At 42.4% G+C, this 21,840-nt stretch overlaps 1 protein-coding gene across 5 annotated transcripts in view; it reads left to right on the top strand.

Moving 5' to 3' along the window:
• The window catches only part of RAD54B (RAD54 homolog B), a 40,463-nt gene extending 18,987 nt beyond the window's left edge, over positions 1-21,476 (top strand). The window contains exons 4-15 of one of the 5 annotated variants that reach the window (XM_077932848.1): positions 978-1,169; positions 2,345-2,629; positions 3,923-4,085; positions 5,179-5,404; positions 7,715-7,922; positions 8,213-8,352; positions 9,792-10,082; positions 12,283-12,458; positions 13,933-14,263; positions 15,949-16,015; positions 16,177-16,377; positions 20,121-21,476. In XM_077932848.1, the coding sequence (XP_077788974.1) occupies positions 978-1,169; positions 2,345-2,629; positions 3,923-4,085; positions 5,179-5,404; positions 7,715-7,922; positions 8,213-8,352; positions 9,792-10,082; positions 12,283-12,458; positions 13,933-14,263; positions 15,949-16,015; positions 16,177-16,377; positions 20,121-20,176 (2,336 nt within the window). In that variant the 3' untranslated portion in view covers positions 20,177-21,476. Of the gene's footprint in view, positions 1-977; positions 1,170-2,344; positions 2,630-3,922; positions 4,086-5,178; positions 5,405-7,714; positions 7,923-8,212; positions 8,353-9,791; positions 10,083-12,282; positions 12,459-13,932; positions 14,264-15,948; positions 16,016-16,176; positions 16,378-17,697; positions 18,139-20,120 lie in introns of those variants that run through there. The other 4 variants (XM_077932846.1, XM_077932847.1, XM_077932849.1 and 1 more) reach the window with 4 other exon arrangements.
• Positions 21,477-21,840: the final 364 nt, after the last annotated feature.

Raw genomic sequence — 21,840 nt, forward strand, 5'->3', positions numbered from 1 at the left:
CACTTGCTCAGGGATCTTACTAACTACTTTAGTGCAAAATGATAAGGTTAATGGGATTTTAGGAAATCAAGGAACATTTGTGTATTTGTGTACTTAGTTAGACTCCAGATTACTAAATTCTGGAAATTTTGCTTTTTTAATTTACACTAAAGGCCACTGTTGGTAGACAGGATGGGCAGAACATGAATATTTAGATACACATGACTACCTTTGAATAACCCTTATTAAAATTGGTCTCTATTAGTTTCCTGTTTAAATTATTGAATGAATTACATTTATGTAAATTGGGTTTATGTAATGTGGTTTGGAAAGATTATGTCTTCCCCTTCCAAGAATGTCTTTGGCTTGTCTATATGGAATTGCTTCTGCATAGCATATTAAAATGCTAAAAAAATGAATAATCTTTCTGACTTCTTCCAAGGTAATCCCACATATTCTACACAGGCAAGGATGTTCAAATTATGTAGATAGTGAGTACTAGAATAAACCATGTTTCTGCTTCACTGTAGAAAGCATGATTATTATCAGAGTAGACCCACTGAAACTAGTGTACTTGAAATTTTATTGCTTGAATTTTTCAGTATACAGTATGGTCATTTTTTTAAAAAAAATACTAAAAATAAAAAAGAATTATGCTACAATGTGGACAAGAGATACTAGATGGTATAAATGGCCTGTTTGGGTTATATTTAAATAGGCTCAGCATTTGTTCTAGTAAACTTTCCCCCTTTTCTTTTGAAGTTATGGGAAGTACCATATACACTTCTCAAATTTAGTGTGTCTGCAAGTTTCAATTTTTTTTCTTAAAAAAAGAAAGGCATATAGCCCATCTAAAAGCACGAAGAAAGGGAAAAGGCTGACAGCTGAGCTAGCACTCACAGCTGTCATGTCATTTGCCTCCCTGGGCTCAGCCTGAGGGACGTGTTACAAGCGCTCTCTCTCTCTTTCCCCTTTTTTGTGTGTCTTCGGCTCTACAGGTCCAGCGTGCCCAGTGACAACAGCAACAGCCAGGCACCAGGAGGAGCCTGGCTGCCTCACAAAATACTTCAGCGTAGTGTGGTGCAAGGCCTCCAAGAAAAAACACAAGAAGTGGGAAGGTGATGCCATTCTTATTGTGAGAGGGAAGTCGGTGACCCTGAAAGATACAGAAGGCAGAGACATTGGAAGAGGTAATGCCAATTGGAGTGCAACTCTGATGTGTAGAAGTTCAGCACTGCCCCCAAAGGAAAGTGTGCTTGAATAAAATGAAAACAGTTGTTTGTATGGTCGGAATTACAATGGAGTAGGAAATTTGGCGGTGGCGCAGTCTTCGTCGGTGATTGGCTGAACTGTTCTTGTGTCACAGAGAAGTAGGAAAGCCAGAATTGTCTCTGGCTGCTTGCTATTGGTTATGGGCTCAGATCCAAGAGAGAGGGGCCAGGCAGGTGCAGGGGCTTGGGAAGCGAAGAGTAAAAGAGACAGAGGGGCCTGAGAAGGAAGTAGGTCAGAAGGAACAGAGGGACTTAGGGTATGAGTATTGGTGATTGAGAAAGATCTGGAGGAATGTGGGGAAGGACAGGGAGGAGTCTGAGAAGAGAACTGGGAGAGAGAAGAGGGTAGTTAGGAAAAGATGCATGTGACCAGGAGCTTCAGAGGCAGAGACCTGCCTCTGATTTGAAATAAGCAGCCAAATCTCAGGCTGAAGGCCCCTGAAAGCTCATGTTTAATGCACCCCGCCATTTTGGTTTTTTTTTTACTCCAACTGATAAATCCAACAGATTATTTCCTTTGTTCTGATGGTTCAAAAGTATAGTAATACTTCACTCCCCTTAATTCAGGGGTTCTCAAACAGACATGCATGGAGCCGGTTGGGGGAATCCTCTGGATAAGCATGAGAAGAAGGAGGCTGCAGGGCTTTAGAGGAATCAATGAGAATTGCCTTCTCCTCCCCATTTCCAGCAAGGAGTCTCCATTGGATCTTGGAGCCTTTCTGTTCATGGACAGAGCACTCTGGATCCAACCTAATGTGGCCAAAGTCTTTGTCTAACTTTTACCTGACAGTTTTATTATGACTATTACCGTATTTTTCGCTCTATAAGATGCACCAGACCACAAGACGCACCAAGTTTTTGGAGGAGGAAAACAAGAAAAAAAATATTCTGAATCTCAGAAGCCAAAACAGTAAGAGGGATCACTGCGCAGTGAAAGCAGCAATCCCTCTTGCTGTTCTGGCTTATGGGATAGCTGCGCAGTTCTGCATTCGCTCTATAAGACGCACACATATTTCCCCTTACTTTATAGAGCAAAAAATACGGTATTTTAATTTTCTATTCATCTTGGCTAAACATTTTGCGGCCTTTCTTAGGTGCTGGATACAAAGCCAAAGACCTGGAGAATTTTGACCAAGGCCAGACTCTGATGGTTGGAGGCAAAGAAATTGAAGTGATGGGCGTAATTGCAGAAGAGGACTTCAAAAGCGGCAAGTGTTTCCAGTCTGGTGTGAAGACTGCCGAGGAGATTTGGAACGTCTCGCAAGCTGCTGCAAAACCATTCTGCAACCCTTTCAAAAATGTATCCAAAACTAACACTGAAGGAAATCCTCCCAAAGGCTCCCAGAACTATAACCCACGTCATGATCCATGCGCACCAAGTGAGGATTTTTATGGTTCACCTGCTTTAATCTGTTTTTAACCTCTGTTTTATCCTCTTCTGAATTTGAATAGACTGGCAGGATTTAGACCCTGTTTTTTTGGCCTCCTCTGCTCCAGTATATTGGGGTGAATATTTTTTTAATTAATCTCGAATCTACATGAGGAGATGTGCAGGGGTTGCTAGTAACAGGCAATAATACATTTAAATGGACAATCTGCAACTAATGCCCACCCTTCTGGTTAATTTGGAGAGGATGCTTTCTTTTCTGCAGCAGCCTAACCTTTCCCAGCCTGGGGCCCTCCAATTGTTTCTTCTTATTGTTATAAGAAAAAACTGCTCCTTTTCCCTTATGGGGTACCCGAGAGGCCATATAGAGTCCTTTTGTAGGTTCTCTATCGGTAGGAGAAAATAACAGAGGCCAACCAGAGAATATTGAGAAGCAAAGCAGCTAGTAAGCCTGATCTTTATTAACTGTTGCAACAAGGTGCTCACTGCCACATGCAAGAGACAGGAGGGACCCCGAACCATGCGCTCAAGCCCTTATATAGACTTTGGAACTGCCCACCCTGGAGCCCAAGACCACCCCTCCATACATCATACATATATCAGAGAAGGGGCGGACTACAACATAAGTCTGAGTGCATTGTTTTTATCCTGTCTGCCAGGTTACCTGATTGGATTACCTGGGGCATCCTGACCACTCTTTTGTTATGATAACTACTCAGTTCCTGAATGCAGGTCACAGGTTCACCCTATTCATTTCTTAAATGTGCCCTCGAGACAGGATTTGTGAGCATAGAGACAATGGGGAGGCTCCTCATTTCCTTCAACCTTGCAGAGAAATATTTGAGGTCATTTGGGAGAGACAAAATGGTTTCAGGACTTTTTTTCTGTGGGGTTTCAGACATGTGGTTTATACATTTATGTATGTGCTTGCATATGACCTTAAAATTCTTAAAACATTATAATTCACATCAGCGCTAACTGTTAGGCTTGCTGGCTGGTGCTGATGGGAGTTGGAGTCCAAAAGCAGAGGGTACTAGGTTGGGGAAGGCAGCAGTGGCTAGTCAAATATTCCTTCATACCTTGAGGGCAGATCCACACCATGCATTTAAATCAATACAAGAGTAAAATCTATTTAGGTAACATTGACAATCACTTGCTGTTCTGCTGCTTTACTTAATCTGGTAATTAAAAACATAGCAGTGTTTGCCAGCTGTCAATTTCTCCCCCAACCAGTAGCTTTTACTGAGTAATGTTGCATTCATGATTCCTGTGCTTCAAATTTAAGATTGCTTAGTTATGCTGCGCCCATCCCCAAATCACCAGCGGTTGTTCAACAAGTCGGGCTTGCCTGTGGTGGATGTTGTTGTGGACCCCCACATTGTCAACCATCTTCGACCACACCAGCGGGAAGGGATCACATTTCTTTATGAATGTATGATGGGAATGAGGTAAGAGGATAATCATTTTGTACTTCTTTTTAAATTGCGTGAACAAAAGCTGGAATATGGCCTTTTAGTCATCTGCAGTAAATCACACAGGTGGGCAAACGTTCTTCTTGCTTTCTGATTTCTTCAGTCTTTTTAAAACCTTGGCATGGGGTGGGAGGCAGGCTGGTATCTCCAAAGCTTATTGAGAATTGGCCTATATGTCATGGGTATGCTGTAGTGGTAGGAAATGGCATAGCCCTGGTGGTTAATTTGGTTGAATTGCATTCCGACCAGCTGCAGCAGGAGGTTTCTATTAATGAATAATGCAACCGATTCTCTCCTAGCAAATTCCACCCTCAGAGAAGCAGGGCACTCATTCGAGATACACTTGACACGTTACATATTAACAGGGAAGTTAGTGAGAAAGCTCGTTGTTGAAATTGCTGTGCCATTTGCTTAATGTAAACTCTGTAATTTGAAGTAGGGATTTTAAACTATACACACTTACCTGAGTGTAAGCCTCATTGGACTTCTGAATAACAACAAAGGAGAAGACCACAATGAAAGGCGAAAGTAGGGATATTGATTCCTGTTCATTCAGTAAAACTGTTCCAATCTCGTTCCCTTATCAGAGTAAGTTGAGAAAGCTTTTGCCAGAATTAGGAGCTTTCTAAAAATTTGATTCAGGTTGTATAAGAAAACAGCCTCAGAAACTTAGGAGGTGTATTCTAAGCAAAAATACTAGATTAAGCTAATAAACATAAATGTTATTTTGTTATTCATTTTTGTAGCCTTTTCTGTATATTAATGTTTTTACCCTTGTGGGTTTTGTGGGGACCTTTCTGGTTTTGCACTAAAATGAATTATTTGATATGCACCTTGTAACAACATTGTTATATTATTGAAGGTGTGTGACTGAACCAACACATACAAATAGTAAGTAAACGAAATAAAAATCTAAGGCCAGGCCTCAATACATATTTTTTGAAAAAGAAAAAGAAAAAAGGACTTACATAGCTTAACAATATGGATTTTCCTAAGAATGGTTTGCAGAAAATTGCCAAGCTTTAAAGAAGAAGAAGAAAGTATCAACCATGCAATTGTCTTTTTTCAGAGTAAGCTGTAGATTTGGAGCCATTCTTGCAGATGAAATGGGTTTAGGAAAAACTCTGCAGTGCATTTCAGTCCTCTGGACTCTCCTGCGTCAAGGGCCATATGGATGCAAACCTGTAATAAAACAGGCACTGATAGTCACTCCTGGGAGTCTGGTGAAGAACTGGGGGAAAGAATTTCAAAAATGGCTGGGAAGTGAGAGAATCAAGGTGTTCTTAGTGGATCAGGTGAGATAATAGTCTGGTTTGTACATCATGTTAAACCATTCTTAAACCACTGTTAATTGAAAAGTGCCAAAGAATGTTCTGCAGATAGAATCCTAGAGCTGGAAGGGACCCTGCGGATCATCTAGTCCAACTCCCTGCAATGCAGGAATATGCAGCTGTCCCTTACGGGGATTGAACCTGCAACCTTGGCATTATCAGCACCACGCTCTTAACTGTTTAGTCATACACTACCTTCTTTCCACACGGCCTACTTCTCGCCCTGAGCTGCCCCTCTTCCTGACTTCCCATAAGGCTTTGCAGTGCCCAGCTGCTAGCATTGCCTCATCATGTCACCATTTCTCTTTCCATTGGTCAGCTCCAAGAGCGAGGGGGTGGGAATCTTAGCAGTCTTTAGGAACTTTAATCAAGCGGCAGTGTTCTCCTTACATTCTCCCAATAAAGAAATGCCCATACTCCTTTGCAGCATGTGTTTTTTAGAAATTAATTTCTTCCACTCCTCTGGTCTGCCCACTGGGTCCTTGACAATTGACCCATTACCATAAATTTGAGCTCAGTACACCTTACCTGTGTTGGAGCCATCCCCTATCTCCCCTCCCCATCTGCTACTAGATGGTTAAAAGACTGCTTTCAATAATGCACACTTAAGTATTTTCATCTGTTTCATTTGTAATGATCAACAGGAATAGAACCTCTTTTGAATTCCTTCCACTTGGCATTCTCTCTTCTATTTCTGTGCTTTGCTATTAAGGCATAAAGTTGCTGCTGCTGTGAGCTGCACCTGCTTGGATAAAGTAGGTAGAGCTCAAAGCGATATGTCAAAGAAATTCCCTTTAAGTTTTCAACTCCAGCTTGAGCTGCAGCTGTGAATTGAAGTGGGGCAGGGATGGGGGCAGGGAAAGGCAGAGTTGGATGGGGAAAAGGATCCTGTTATTAGTCAGAGTTAGCAGCAACATGAACTTCAGGAAATTTTCTAGTGAGAGTTGCTGAATGCCAAGATTGGCTTCTCTTGCTTAAAGTTGCAGTAACCTGGTGGGCAATTTGGGCAGGGCAACAAAACAAACACATGTAAACCATCGTTAGGGAGGTACTTACATTCACATGTAATACTAAGCCATAGTTAAGGTCAGTAAAGCAACAACAAACCATGGTTTGTCTTCACAAACAAGGCATAGTTAAGGCATTTTGCTGGGTTAGTATGTAACGCTAAGCCATGGCTTATTAACTAAGTTTTCTTTAAACTATTGTTTAACATGATGTGCGAACCAGGAACAATGTTCACCTGCCACCTGTAACAATGCTAGGTACTTTCCTTGGTGGTTGGATAGACCTCAGTTCTATTTTTACTGTTGCAGAGTCTGTTAGCTGGTTTGAGAATGTTTACACTGTGCCTTGTTAGCGTTTGTATTCCTATTATAAAAAAACAGCTGAAAAATCATTTTGAGTAGTTGCTTTTTGCTGCTTCCCCATGTGGGGACAATAAAATTGAGATGTAACTTTACAACTCTACATTGACATGCTGTGTGGTATTTTCAATGGAGCTACCCAAAGACTTGCAACACAACTGAGTAGAAGCACCTCACCATTTGTGAATAATGAGGAGCTTTTTAGCAGCTTTCTTTCTTTCTTTCTTTCTTTCTTTCTTTCTTTCTTTCTTTCTTTCTTTCTTTTTCCGATCAGCATTGCCAAGAGGAGGATAGCGTTTCCTGTTATGGGCCTACCGTGATCTGTCATTCCACCTTTCTCCTCTGCTGTTAGAACAAATGTAACAATTGATAGGAAAAAGGGCAAAAAAACACACCAGAAGACCAGGGTGCCTCCCCCTCACCAGAGCCATTATTCTGCTTTGCAATTAACAGAAGGTGCAACATTTTTTGACTGGAGAGTGTGCATGTGAATTAGGATGTTTATATGCTCATGCATGCATAAGAAGCCCACATCATGGCCACTTTGAGAAACAGGATGCTGGGCTTGACAAACCATTGCCCTCATCTAGCAGGGCTTCCCACATGAAAGCAATAGCTCTCTTGCTCTTCTTCCCCAGTGGCTGGTGTTCAGGGGCATGGTGCCTGTCATCCAACAGGTAGTGTACAGTGTATGACTATTGGCCATGGATAGCTTTCTCCCGTGTGAATTGGAGTAATCACCTTTGAGAACCATCTAAACTAGCAACTATGCCCATGTCTTATGGCAGTGACATACACAGATTAAGTAACCGCTGTGTGAGGAAGTAAACACACAGGCGTTTTTGTTTCTTTAAACTGCCAACTTGCCTGACCCACAAAGCACTACAATTCTCTCTACGATCTGCAGGATCACAAAGTAGAAGAGTTCATCAATTCCCCGCTTTATTCAGTCCTGATCATTAGTTATGAGATGTTTCTACGCTCCTTGGACCAAATACAGAAGGCGCAGTTTGGCCTTGTCATTTGTGATGAGGGACATCGCTTGAAAAATGCTGCTATTAAGACGACGACTGCACTTGCCAGTCTGTCTTGTGAGAGGAGAATTATTCTGACTGGTGAGTACTTAATCATCCTGTTGCCAGCAAACGGACTAGCATGGGGATAAAATAAGTGTTGGTTACATTTATGAATGTAGCTGGAGAGGGAACACTTCTCAGGATACTAAATGAAGAGTTATTTGTGTCCAAACAAGATGTTGAGATGAGACCCCTCTAGCTGGAAGCACTGTTTGCCATACAGTAAAAAAGATAAATTTATGTTGTAATGCAAAAGCTGAATAAAACGTAATCAGCTCTGGGGGGGAAGCCCTTCTGAAGGTGTAAATGCATTCCTTTTCTCTTCCAAGGTACTCCAGTACAAAATGATCTGCAAGAATTTTATGCATTAATAGAGTATGTAAATCCTGGAATACTTGGTCCTTTGTCTACATACAAAAAAGTATATGAGGAACCTATTCTCAGATCCCGAGTGCCTTCAGCAACAAAGGTACATTATCATCAAAATCTGGAATTGAACAGCGTGATTTAAAATTAAGGGGCACCCGGTGCTTCTTGACAATTTATGAGGAATGAACAGTTCTTTTGGATGAGATTGTACAGAAAGGCTTTACTTAACTTTACCCTTGCAGCGTTACATGCGTTCATACTTCTAAAACCTGAGTAGGATTTTCAGAATTTATTGTACAACACAAACGGCCCTGTTTGGTCTTAGCTCCCTATAGTGACTTCCATTGCTGAATACTATTGAAAACTGGCAAAATGCTCATAACTTTGCTGAGTGGGGTGTGCACAGAGCAAATCAGTATGCAGAGACACAACATATTTGGCAGATGAGTGGGAAGGGGCCATAATCTAGAAGCAGAGCCCATGTTTTGCATGCGGAAGGTCTCTAGTTCAAAAGGGGTTGGAAAAGATCCTTGCCTGAAATCCTAGAGAGCCAGTCCCCATAAACGATACAGTAGTAGCTGGACTAATGGTCTCATCTGTTACAAAGGAACTTCATACACTCATAATATGCTCATATTTTGAGGATCCCTACTGGTATTGGATGAGTCACCCAGTATCAGGGGTGGGTGGCAAGTTTGGTGTTCATTGCAACAGTTGTCCTCAGGCACAGTACTTCACTCTTCCCTATAGGAGTGAAATGACAACTATTGACTTATGCAGGAGAAAGTTAAGGGGTGCATGTTAACAGTGGATAAGTCTGCTTCTTCCTCATGGAAACCCTATTGTCTTAACTCTGCTCCAGATTGGATTTCTTAGCCAAGCTAGAGTGGCATGTGAACTTGAAAACTGGATTTATCATTCCATTTCTGAAATTCAGGTGTGGGTGCCATTGCTTTGTGTTGCCAAAATGTCACCACCCACCCACAGTAGGGGGATGTATCAGAACTGTGCATGCTCTGTACTGACTCTTTGGGGAGGGGGGATGGAATTGAGTATCTTGGAAGGGGACGTGGCTGCCTGACTCAAAGAGGAACACTCCTCAATACAAAAAAAAATTCCTTCCAGTAGCACCTTAAAGACCAACTAAGTTAGTTCTTGGTATGAGCTTTCGTGTGCATGCACACTTCTTAAGAGTCGTCAACAGGCTCATCACAGCTATCTGCCAACCACCCATTCCCACCACCCTTCTGAGTAATACCCTTCCCCACCTTCTCACTATATAGAAGGATCTGGCAACTTCTGTTTCAGTGTATCTGAAGAAGTGTGCATGCACACGAAAGCTCATACCAAGAACTAACTTAGTTGGTCTTTAAGGTGCTACTGGAAGGAATTTTTTTTGTTTTGACTATGGCAGACCAACACGGCTACCTATCTGTAACTCCTCAATACAACATTGCAGGTCTCTATATCTATAGATCATTATTAGTCAGCTGAGCTTGCTTGTATGAGCCAGTTTGACTGTCCGTTTCATTTGCTTAGGAAGAAATTGAACTGGGAGAGAGAAGAGCAGCAGAACTGACTCGCCTCACTGGACTCTTCATTCTGAGAAGAACCCAAGATGTCATAAACAAATTCCTCCCTCCTAAATTGGAGAGCATACTTTTCTGCTGCCCAACAGCACTGCAGCTCAGTCTCTATCGAAGTCTGCTGAGCTCTCCGTTTGTTAGATCTTGCCTTCAAGGTAGTCTGGAAAACAGCTCCCATTTAATATGCATTGGAGCTCTGAAAAAGCTTTGCAACCACCCCTGCCTTCTCTTCAAAGCAGTAAAGGTTTGTATATTGTGCTTTGTTTAAACACATTGTTTACAAAGCATCTCACATTATCGGTGCCATGAAAAACACAATGGACAGCATTTCAGTCAACATAAGGACCAGCAAGTATCAAAAACCACATAAGCATATCAATAAATTCACAAATTACAGTAATTCAAAACGAGTTTATCACAAAAATACAATGAAACCATTATATTAATTTACCTAAAAAACCTGATTCAGCAGCATGATAATATTCATGTTAAGAATATTTCTTGTTAAGAAAGGTGCTGCTTCTATACTTTCTTAACGAACCATCTGGGAGTAGGAGCAAACCTTGAAAGTTGTGAATAACTATGGTGCTTGCAGAGTCAACAGATCTGAGTGGGCAATGAGAGGAAGAAACAAATTACATGCATACATTGTGTGGCAGGCACGTCTCTTATTTGGGGCAGTCCACCTCCCGGCTCTTACCTGAGCTTCCCTTGTAGCCCCATCCTCATCTCTCACCTGGGGTTCAGATCATTACTCCCTCTAACACAGCCCTAATGCCCTTTGATGTTTACCCTTTGGGAGTGACCTGCGCATGGCAGCTTTGGGAAAGATGCTTCCCTCCCAGATACTGCTGCAGATCTCTCTCTCTCTCTCTCTCTATATATATATATATATATCTCGGTTTCTACTTTCTCACCTGAGCACATGCAACAGCTCTTGATGGTTGTTAGCATCAGCAGTGGCATCTGCAGTTGAAGGCATTGGAGGCAAGGATCAAATTCTTTCCCAGCCCTTCAGATGTTCTGGCTGCTGTTACAGGACAAATGAATTTTCTTTGTCTCCCTTTCCCTTTGCCTCCAGGCTGCCCTGTTCGTTACTTACTAAAGCAGTGCCAGCTGCTGCTGCTACTGGCAGATCAGCAAAAATCTCCTGAGAAATCGCATACTTCAGAAAGTAGCTGCACCTTTTGATTTCTTCAAAAACCTCAAGCCTGGAAAGTGTGAAAATGAAATGCTAACCTTTATCAGTTCCATTTCTTACAGTCTTTATTCTCTTAGCTGGCTTCTGCACTCATTATTAATTGGGCTTTTCTTATCCCGTCTCCCCAACTCCCTCTCAAACTAGCTAATAAAAGATGTCAAGAGATGCCAGCGTATTTTATCTTGTCCTTTTACAAAGCAATGCCTATTGCTTCTGTTGTATTATATTGCCAGTAGCAGCCATGATTCCTTCAGGGCAATCTTTTAAAAATGTATGATCTCCTTGACGTTCCTGCATTGCAGGGGGTTGGACTAGATGACCCTCGAGGTCCCTTCCAAAGCCCTACAAATCTATGATGCTACCTTTATGGAATCTTTTCCATGCTGATTTTCCTGCCAAGGACCTGCCAAGTATCCCCTGCCTAAGATGCTGCTTTATTTGCTTTAGCGGCAAGTTTGAACCTTCTGCTTGGAAATACTTTTTTTAAAAAAACCAAACAAAATGTAGTCATTTCCTCTGCCTTCCCCAACACACACACACACACACACACACACACACACACACACTGGATCAGGCCCATAGGCGGAGGCAGGATGTGTCATAGTGAATTTTATAGGCAGCTCTCTTGTTCCATCATGATGCTGTGTGTGTGCAAAAGAGCCACGGTACATAGCATGATACCCAATTTATTAGTATTGGAATAATTGCAGTCCTGTATATAGTTTCATGGGAGTAATCGCCACGGAGCTAAGAGGTGCTGATTGCATAGTTTAGACTTGTAAACCTTACTGAGCTTTAACAAGAGATTTTTCAAGCCATGCAACCTTTTGCCTCTAATTAGAAACACACACAATCCTACAAAGAAGCGTTGTCCTTTAAACTGCTGGCATGGAGTGGGAGCTCTGTCAAAGGAAAAGTAAGAATTAATACTTGCAGTATTATCTACGCATTCAACATTTTGGGATATTCTGTCCTCAGTGTTTTATAACGCCCACTTTGGCTACAGCATCCTTTTATTCACATCAGAGCAGCTGAAGAAGGAAGAAGCAGAAATGTTTTGCTGTAAGGCTTTAATAACTTTTGTTTGTCGCTGAAGGAAAAAAAAATCGGCTTTAGTGATTAGCTGCACCCTTCCAGGATCCAGAGTAAACTTGTCTAAAGTGTGGTGTTTGATGCTTTAAAAATAATATGTCATGTTAGCAATAAAAGCCACCCAACTTTTAATAAACTGTTCTTTTTCTAGGACAAAGAATGTGATCGGAGTTGTGATGTACAAGAGAAACAGAACCTCCACGAGGCTCTGCTTGATATTGTTTCTCAAGAGCATACCCCAACCTCTTTCTCTGAGACTGACTCGGGGAAGTTGAACGTGCTGACGCAGTTGCTGGCAGCAATTCAGGAACTGAGCCCTGCAGAAAGGTAGGAAATTGGTTTGGTCAGCTTTTCTCTCTTTTTTTAGTGTAGTTGAATCTTTTGATTTAATCTGATTTCTCTCAGATGACATACACCTAGAACAGATGATCCTAACAATCGATGTTGTAATAACAATAATAATTTATTATTTGTACCCCGCCCATCTGGCTGGGTTTCCCCAGCCACTCTGGGCAGCTTCCAACAAAGACCAAAAATACACTAAAGTGTCACACATTAAAAACTTCCCTGAATAGGGCTGCCTTCAGATGTCTTCTGAATGTCAGGTAGTTGTTTATCTCTCTGACATCTGATGGGAGGGCATTCCACAGGGCAGGCGCCACTACCGAGAAGGCCCTCTGCCTGGTTCCCTGTAGCTTTGCTTCTCGCAGTGAGGGAACCGCCAGAAGGCCCTCGGCGCTGGACCTCAGCGTCCGGGCAGAACGATGGGGGTGGAGACGCTCCTTCTGGTATACTGGGCCAAGGCCGTTTAGGGCTTTAAAGGTCAGCACCAACACTTTGAATTGTGCTCGGAAACGTACTGGGAGCCAATGTAGGTCTTTCAAGACAGGTGTTCTGTGGTCTTGGCGGCCGCCTCCAGTCACCAATCTAGCTGCCGCATTCTGGATTGGTTGTAGTTTCTGGGTCACCTTCAAAGGTAGCCCCACATAGAGCGCGTTGTAGTAGTCCAAGCTGGAGATAACTAGAACATGCACCACTCTGGCGAGACAGTCCGCGGGCAGGTAGGGTCTCGGCCTGCGTACCAGGTGGAGCCCATTTTGCATGGGCAGGAGTAAAAACAAGGCAGACCCTCTCCCTCCTGAACCACAACAATGCACTTCTTAGAACCACGCAGGTGGCATCTGGCTAAAACACTCATGCTCAACCTCTGCCCTGTGGGCTATTTGTCACCCTGTGTTCTTTGAAGGATGCTAGGTCTCCATAATGTTGTTCATCGGTTTACCTGCCATTCATTGAGTTTTAGCAAAGTTGTAGCCTGGGAAGCAGGCTAGTACTGAGACAGACGATTGGTCCAATCTAGCTCAATATTGTCTACAGCCCTCAGCTGCTATGATGACCCCCCCCCCCCCACAAAATAACCTCTTCCACTTAGCATATGGGACCTTTTTAAAAAAAGCTAGTTACCGCAGGGGAGTGTTACCCTCCCCTTCCCAGCTGCCTGCCTCTAATTCGCCCTGCCGCAACCCGGGCAGGAATTAAGAAAATATCTCTCATTTGTGTGAATGGAAACTTTCTTGGGGGGGGGCAGTGCTGAGGAGGGGATGCTGCAGGCCAGATCCAAAAGTGCTGCAGACCGCATGTGGCTTGTGGCCTGGCACTTACCTGGCCCTGTTCTGTGCTAAAAGGAGCCTTTCTCGACTCTATACCTAGAGATTCCAAGGATTTGAACCCTGGGCCTTTTTGCATGCAGCTGATGTACCCTGCCCTTGGTACACACACTAACGCTATATACGTTTTGTAGATTCAAATGCAGTGAACATGAAGGAACTGTATTAGCCAGTAACAGATCTACTGTATTCTGGATTGACAGAGTCGTGGTGGTATCCAATTACACACAGACCCTGAACATATTGCAAGAGGTGTGCAAACGCCATGGATATTCCTACGCAAGGCTTGACGGCAACACTCCCGTCTCCCAGAGACAGCAGATCGTTGATGGTTTTAATAGTAAATTCTGCCCATCTTTTATCTTCCTGCTGAGTTCAAAGGCTGGTGGCGTGGGTCTGAACCTTGTTGGGGCATCCCATTTAATCTTATACGATATCGATTGGAATCCAGCCACGGATATTCAGGTTTGTTGGGAATGTTTAATACCAGGGCTGAAAAGCCTTTTACACCAGACATCATTAGCAGCAGCTGTTTAATGGCTCACATTTTTGTTCAAAGAAACATTCAGATTGATACCATTTTGTATGCAGGTCTATGCCCTGGGGTTGCTGAGCATACTTACCAAAGACGGATGCAGGTGGAATTAATATTTTCCATTGCAGAAGTTTAACTTACTTTCTCACAGGAAATTTCAAACAGGATGCTCAATTCAAGCCCAATTCAAATAGGCAAACTTCTCCCTTCCAAGGGTTATATGGTAGTTACTTTGAGAATAGCTAGTTGCATAGGGGTCTCATTATTTCGAGCTCAGCTGCAAGAAACGAAAATGTCATAACTGATTTATGCAGGATGGTTAAAATATCTGAAGTGCTGAATAATTCCCCTTGCATTCGTTGTCTGAACCACGCTTTGAAGTAAGCCATTGCTGCTGCTGCTGCTGCTGCTGCTGCTATTATTATTGTTGTTGTTGTTGTTGTTGTTGTTTATTAATTTATTCAACTTATACACTGCCCTATTCCTGGAGGTCTCAGGGTGGTTCACAATAAGACCACAATGTATAAAATCAAACCAAAACCTAATAAACCCCCTCCCCCCCAAAAAGCACTAGTTCCTCATGTAGCTCACTGATCTTGAAACCAAGGAAGGTTAAAAAGAAAATTTGCGATCTGACATGGAGGTTTGTTGCTCAAAGAAGTTAAAAAAAAAGTTGCTGTGCTTGCCAAAGGTCTTGCACACCTGAAGTTCTTATTTGGATCTTAACCATTGTTTTGCACATTTTCACAGATGCACACAGGGTAAAAAAAGTGTAGAGATGGCTGCTGTTTTTAATACTAAATTACTTTTAAAATTAGATGTGTATGGAGGAAACGGGCTTTCATCCAGTGGAGTCGTACATTACCTCAATTTGTTGGGAAAGGGTTAGGGATGATAGAGATGCTGTAATCATAATAAAGGGGGGGAGGAGCCTGTGTAGTTTTGACAATTCCGTCTGGTTGATCGTGGCCACTGGATGCTTTGCTCTTGAAATTGATGATACACGTTCTATTGGTTTTAATGGAGTCATCTTAAGGCCATAGTGCACATGAGATGTTCTGTGACTGGTGCTGCCACAGCCTCAGGGAGGCCTGATTTGGAGTGGCACTGCAGAGTGTGGTTTTAGCCCTTTACCATTGTGCTGAGTCTCTGATAGATAATCCCTCATGCCAGAAGCTTCTATTAGCTGTGGAAGCCCTGTGTGTGTTTTCCTCTCTGTAGCTAATAGCAGCTATAGGGAAGGATGCTGATTTTTATTACGCAATTGGCAGGTGGAGGTTCGGGCTTGCACTCCCCTCCTGCCATGCCTCAGTCCAAATACTGCAGCACCCACAGCTGTTTATAAGACAGGGAAGAGATGTTGGCAGCCCCAGTTATGGTTCTCCTTCACGTGTAGTTTTGCCCAGTGGGACCCACTTTTAAATAAAAATATATAGGTTTATGTTGCACTTGTTTTTTCTTATAAATTCCGGGACCTGATAGTTTGGGTCCGAAAAAGAACTGACAACCAAATGTTAGAGAAGCGGGTAAATTTAAATAAGGTGAGATGCGCTTGCCAGCCACAATAATACAGAACAGTGTGCTCAGTCATATTTCCCTTCTCCTTCCCTTTTAGGCAATGGCCAGAGTTTGGAGAGATGGGCAGAGACATACAGTGCATATTTACAGACTGCTTACTACAGGTCCGCCGCATGATATTTGCAAACTCTTGTTTGAGTTTGGTTCGCAGGAAACATCTCTAGATGTATCCGCTCTTAAGAATTATACAGCATTTTCTGTTGGCTTTTATTTCAGGACCTCACTTCCAGAAATAAAACCAGTGTCCCTGCTTTCTTCAATGCAGGCACAATAGAAGAGAAAATCTATCAGAGACAGATCAGTAAGCAAGGGCTCTCTGGGGCCGTTGTCGACTTTTCCAAGGGATCCGAACACATCCGTTTTTCTGTTGAAGAACTTAGAGATCTGTTCACCCTGCATGAAGAGTCTAGCTGCCTTACCCACGATTTGCTGGAGTGTAAATGTACGGAAAAGGAAGGTGACCTAGGTGAGTTTTGTTTTGCTTTTGTTCCTCCTCTCCATTGGCCACTGGCTCCTCTCCAACTCGGTATACAATTTGGTTCCCAGCATTCCCTTAATGTCTTTATAAATTGCAAAAATAGGGATTGATAGCTTTCAGTGGTGATTGCTTTTATGTGAATAACAAATTGCCTCTTTGAGGAACCTCTAAATCAGGGATGGAGAACCTGCTGTTGCCCTCCTGATGACTGACATCCAGCATGGCCAATGGCCAAGAGTTAGAGGTGATGGGAGCTGTAACAGAATAGATTAATAGAATTGTGGGATTTGAAGGGACTCTGAGGATCATCTAGCCCAGGCTTTCCTCAACCTCGGCCCTCCAGATGTTTTTGGCCTACAACTCCCATGATCCCTAGCTAGCGGGACCAGTGGTCAGGGATGATGGGACTTGTAGTCTCAAAACATCTGGAGGGCCGAGGTTGAGGAAGCCTGAATTCTAGCCCAACCCCCTGCTTTGCAGCTCTCGCATACAGGGATCAAACCTGCAACCTTGGTGTTACCAGCACCACGCTCTAACCAACTGAGCTATCCAGGCTAACAGCAGATTGTGGTGCGCAGGTTTCCCAGTTTGTGTTCCAAACTATGCCTTTTGTGCAATAATTTGACCCATGTTTAATCATAATCACAGGTGGTAGATTGGGGACAGATCATAGAATCATAGAATCATAGAGTTGGAATAGACCACAAGGGCCATCGAGTCCAACCCCCTGCCAAGCAGGAAACACCATCAGAGCACTCCTGACATATGGTTGTCAAGCCTCTGCTGAAAGGGAGGACTTCTTCTCACAGTGCAGAGTCAAGCCTCTGATGAAAGGGAGGACTTCTTCTCACAGTGCAGAGTTAACCTACGAAATCCACTATCTTAGATATATTTTAAAAGGGGATTACACAAGTTCATGGAGAATGATGTTATCACTGGTTATTAGTCAGGATGGCTGTGTACATATTATCTCCAGGATCAGAGACAACATGCCTCTCAATTACCACTTGCTGAGGAGAAACAGCAGAGGACACATAGTGCTTTCTTGAACTGCTTGTGCGCTTCCAGGTACATAGAATCTGGTTGACCCCTTTGGGAAAGAGGATGCTCGACTATAGGCCTTTGCTCTTTCATTCACACACTCACACACACCTATACACGCTTAAACACCTTAAACGGGGACAAATTAAGGACTCGTTCCCATGATCTTGTATCTGTTTCATAATTTTCACACTGTTCTCTGTCAAAAATAACAGATTTGGCATTTGATGTTCTTCCCTGCATCTCTAAAAATGCCATTTCTTTCAGGTTCCTCGGAAAACCTTTCTCTACAAGATTGCCAGCTTGGCCAAAGCAATGTGAAACCTGACTCAAAAAAGCCTCTCTCTATGTCACAGTTGATGCAATGGAAACACTATTCTGGGAATCACGAAAATCTTCCCGATCCCTTTCTTAGAAGAGTAAAAGAAAACATTACATTCGTTTTCCAAAATATGACCAACTAAATGATGCCATCTAAACAGGGACGTTAGTTTCTCCCTTAGTCACAATGGACATTTGTGCCTTATTTTTTACAAGCAAAGCAAACTAATGGGATTGTTGGGGAATTATAAAGAGCATGTAATAAGGTTTATATTGGGGAAAGATTTAAGAATAAATTATGGTTGGGGAAGACATCTTGTTTACTATTACTTTCTCTGATTTGGTGTCATAAATAAAATTATTTTGTAATATCTTACTTGGAGCTAACCCAGCCCAAGGGTTTCCTTTATGTCATACGTAGAAGAGACCTTCCTATTATCATGGCTATTATTTCCGTAGCAGTAAGCCTTCATTTGTTGCTCACAGCTTCCATGTCTTCATAAGGCTGTGCTACCGTTGCATATTCCAAGGGCTGAGCACACTCTTGTACTTGGGCAAATACTTCTCCTCTTATTACTTATTATTAATGGAATCACCATAGGAATGTTCTATACATGTCCTGAGCCTCTTTTGGATAGTCCCTTTGATGCAGTTATTGACAAATGACATAACACCAGCTGTGCGAGGACTTGGGGGGGCGGGGAAAAATATTATTAAAGTGTGCTTTTCTACAGCACTTAGTGAGTTACTATCAAATGATCTACCATTTGCATTCATTGGTCCACTCCTGAGGTGTAGTTATTAGTCATGGTCATTAGCCCTCAGCTTGTGTCCTTGGGGCTGCTGGCTGAAATCTCACCTTCTTCCCTGACTGACTTGTATTTTAAAGAAATGTTTAAAGGAGAAGACCACGGCTCAGTGGGAAAGCCTCTGCTTTGCATGCAGAAGGTTCTAGGTTCAATTCCCAGTAAGAAGCAGTGGTGGGAAGGACTTTGGCAAGTCACCTCACCGACGTTAGTAGACAGTGATGGATGAGATGGACCTGCCATAATTTCTGAGGCCTCAGGTACGTCGCATCAGCAAGATGAAGAATATCCTCTAATAATATTTTTCATCCCAGGATGTTCTGTGCTATCACTTTGATACAATGAGCAGACATATCTACCAAGCACAATGCCTTTCCCCAAATGCTAGGCAGTGTTTGTGTTGAAATATAAAACTGCCCAGAACCTTTGCTACAGCTTTTGTAGTCCGATTTCATACTATTTCATGTAACATTTGACCAATTTCCAACAATAATACTGTGCATGTTTATCTAACCTTATTGGTTTTATTCAATTATATCCTATAATCCAGTGATAAATGCAAATAGAATGAATACTATAAATTAAAGGACATATTACTCCACACATGCACACTTATTAATTTATTTTGAAATGTATAGCCTGCTGTTGGAGGAATTTTCTCCACAAAGTGGACAACAATCTCCATTAAAAACCAACTCTTCCTGACAACGAAGTAAAAATGCATCTTGAGAACAATAAACCAGCTCGGCACAACTTTAATATATCTGGAAAAAATTATCTGAGCGTTTGTTGTTCTATTTTTATTTTTATGTAATTGTTGTATGTCATATGCTGTTATTTAAACAAAGATGTATATCAGTGCAACATTAGCTTTTATTCATTTTTGTCTTTATGTTACAAAAAAAGAACAATAAACTAGCATAAGCAATAGACTACAGAAACAGAACATAAACTTAAAACAGATGATATAAACAGTATTAAGAAATACAAAACAAGAATTAAAAACTGCAGAGAAAAAAAATGTTTTCAACAAACTTCTTCCAATGGATGAGAATTCCAGAGAACTGGTGCCACAACATTAAAAGTACATGCTCAAGTCACTGCACATATAATCTAAACCTAATGGGTCCACCTGGAAAGAATCGCTGCTTCAGTCAGTACAGCATGAGACTCTTAATCTCAGGTTCGTGGGTTCAAGCCCAACATTGGGCAAAAGATTCCGGTACTACAGGAGGCTGGAGTAGATGATCCTCATTGTCCCTTCCATCTCTTTGATTCTATGGTTCTGCCATAAAAGATAAAAATGGGAATGTGTTTCATGTGCAGATATTTAAATCTGCCTAGTTTATATCAGTTTTAGCTATTTCTTTGTGAAAACGCTTAAAAGTGAAGCTGCAACCCTAGCCCTACTTACTTGAGATCAGTCCCTACTGAACACAGTGGGATTTTGCTTATGAATAAACATGCATGGATTGTGCAATCAAATAATCTTTGGCACATCATTGCCGATATGTAAAAGGAGGTTGCTGTCAGTTGAGGTGCCTTTTGTATATTCATTTCCAGACCGAATTCTCAAAAGGATGAAACGGTTTTATTCCGCTGCCTTCCAAGTGACCTGATGGTGGCAGCAGAAGATCATAGTATATCATATGGGCTTACTTGAAGACTGAGTAACAGAAGTACAAAACCTTCCAGGTTTTACTCGGAGTTAAATTTATATTCAACGTTGCATTGTCTACTTCAGAAGTGCTCAACCTATTCCTGCCATCTTGGACCATTTGAAAATCGCCAGGCCCCCCGGTGGCCATTTAATTTTTAAAATTGTTCTACAAATCAAAGCATGCCTTTGCCTTTCTAATCAATGAATATGCCTCTGAATTTTTGAGAAGGGCTGTGGCTCAGTGGTAGCTTTGCATGCAGAAGGACACAGGTTCAATCCTGCATCTCTAGGTAGGGCTGGGAATGTTCCAATAATAATAATAATAATAATAATAATAATAATAATAATAATAATAATAATAATTTATTATTTGTACCCCGCCCATCTGGCTGGGTTTCCCCAGCCACTCTGGGCGGCTTCCATAGAAACCAAAAAACACTAAAATATCATACATTAAAAACTTCCCTGAACAGGGCTGCCTTAAGATGTCTTCTGAATGTCAGGTAGTTGTTGATCGTTTTGACATCTGATGGGAGGGCGTTCCACAGGGCGGGCGCCACTACCGAAAAGGCCCTCTGCCTGGTTCCCTGTAGCTTTGCTTCTCACAATGAGGGAACCGCCAGAAGGCCCTCGGCGCTGGACCTCAGCGTCCGGGCAGAACGATGGGGGTGGAGACGCTCCTTCAGGTATACTGGGCCGAGGCCGTTTAGGGCTTTAAAGGTCAACACCAGCACTTTGAATTGTGCTCGGAAACGTACTGGGAGCCAATGTAGGTCTTTCAAGACCGGTGTTATGTGGTCTCGGCGGCTGCCCCCAGTCACCAGTCTAGCTGCCGCATTCTGGATTAGCTGTAGTTTCCGAGTCACCTTCAAAGGTAGCCCCACGGAGAGCGCATTGCAGTAGTCCAAGCGGGAGATAACTAGAGCATGCACCACTCTGGCAAGACAGTCCGCGGGCAGGTAGGGTCTCAGCCTGCGTACCAGGTGGAGTTGGTAGACAGCTGCCCTGGATACAGAATTGACCTGCGCCTCCATGGACAGCTGTGAGTCCAAAATGACTCCCAGGCTGCACACCTGGTCTACGCATTCCTATGTCTGAAATACTGGCAAGTATTATCAGTGTTAGGGTTGCCATATTTCAAGAAGTAAAAATCTGAAAGCGCAAAAGCAAAAAACAAAACACCCCATGATTTCTTGGATTACAGTGGTACCTTGGTTCTCAAACTTAATCCGTTCTGGAAGTCTGTTCCAAAACCAAAGTGTACCAAAACCAAGGCGCGCTTTCCCATAGAGAGTAATGCAAAATGGATTAATCCGTTCCAGACTTTTAAAAACAACCCCTAAAGCAACAATTTAACATGAATTTTGCTATCTAACGAGACCATTGATCCCTAAAATGAAAGCAATAAATGTACTGCAGTCGCACAATCAATCCACCAGTAGCTGAACTGGGTTCCACACAGTCACAAAAGAGCCTCAAAAACAAAAATGCAAAATAAATAGCAAAAACAGACAGACCTCAGCGTAACACTCAAAACACTCAGTCGGAAGCGTAACACTCAGATCGGAAGCATAACATTCAAAACATAGCACGTTTGGCTTCCAAAAACGGTTTGCGAACTGG

This window comes from Podarcis muralis, chromosome 8 (assembly GCF_964188315.1).
Source record: "Podarcis muralis chromosome 8, rPodMur119.hap1.1, whole genome shotgun sequence".
Lineage (NCBI taxonomy): Eukaryota > Metazoa > Chordata > Lepidosauria > Squamata > Lacertidae > Podarcis > Podarcis muralis.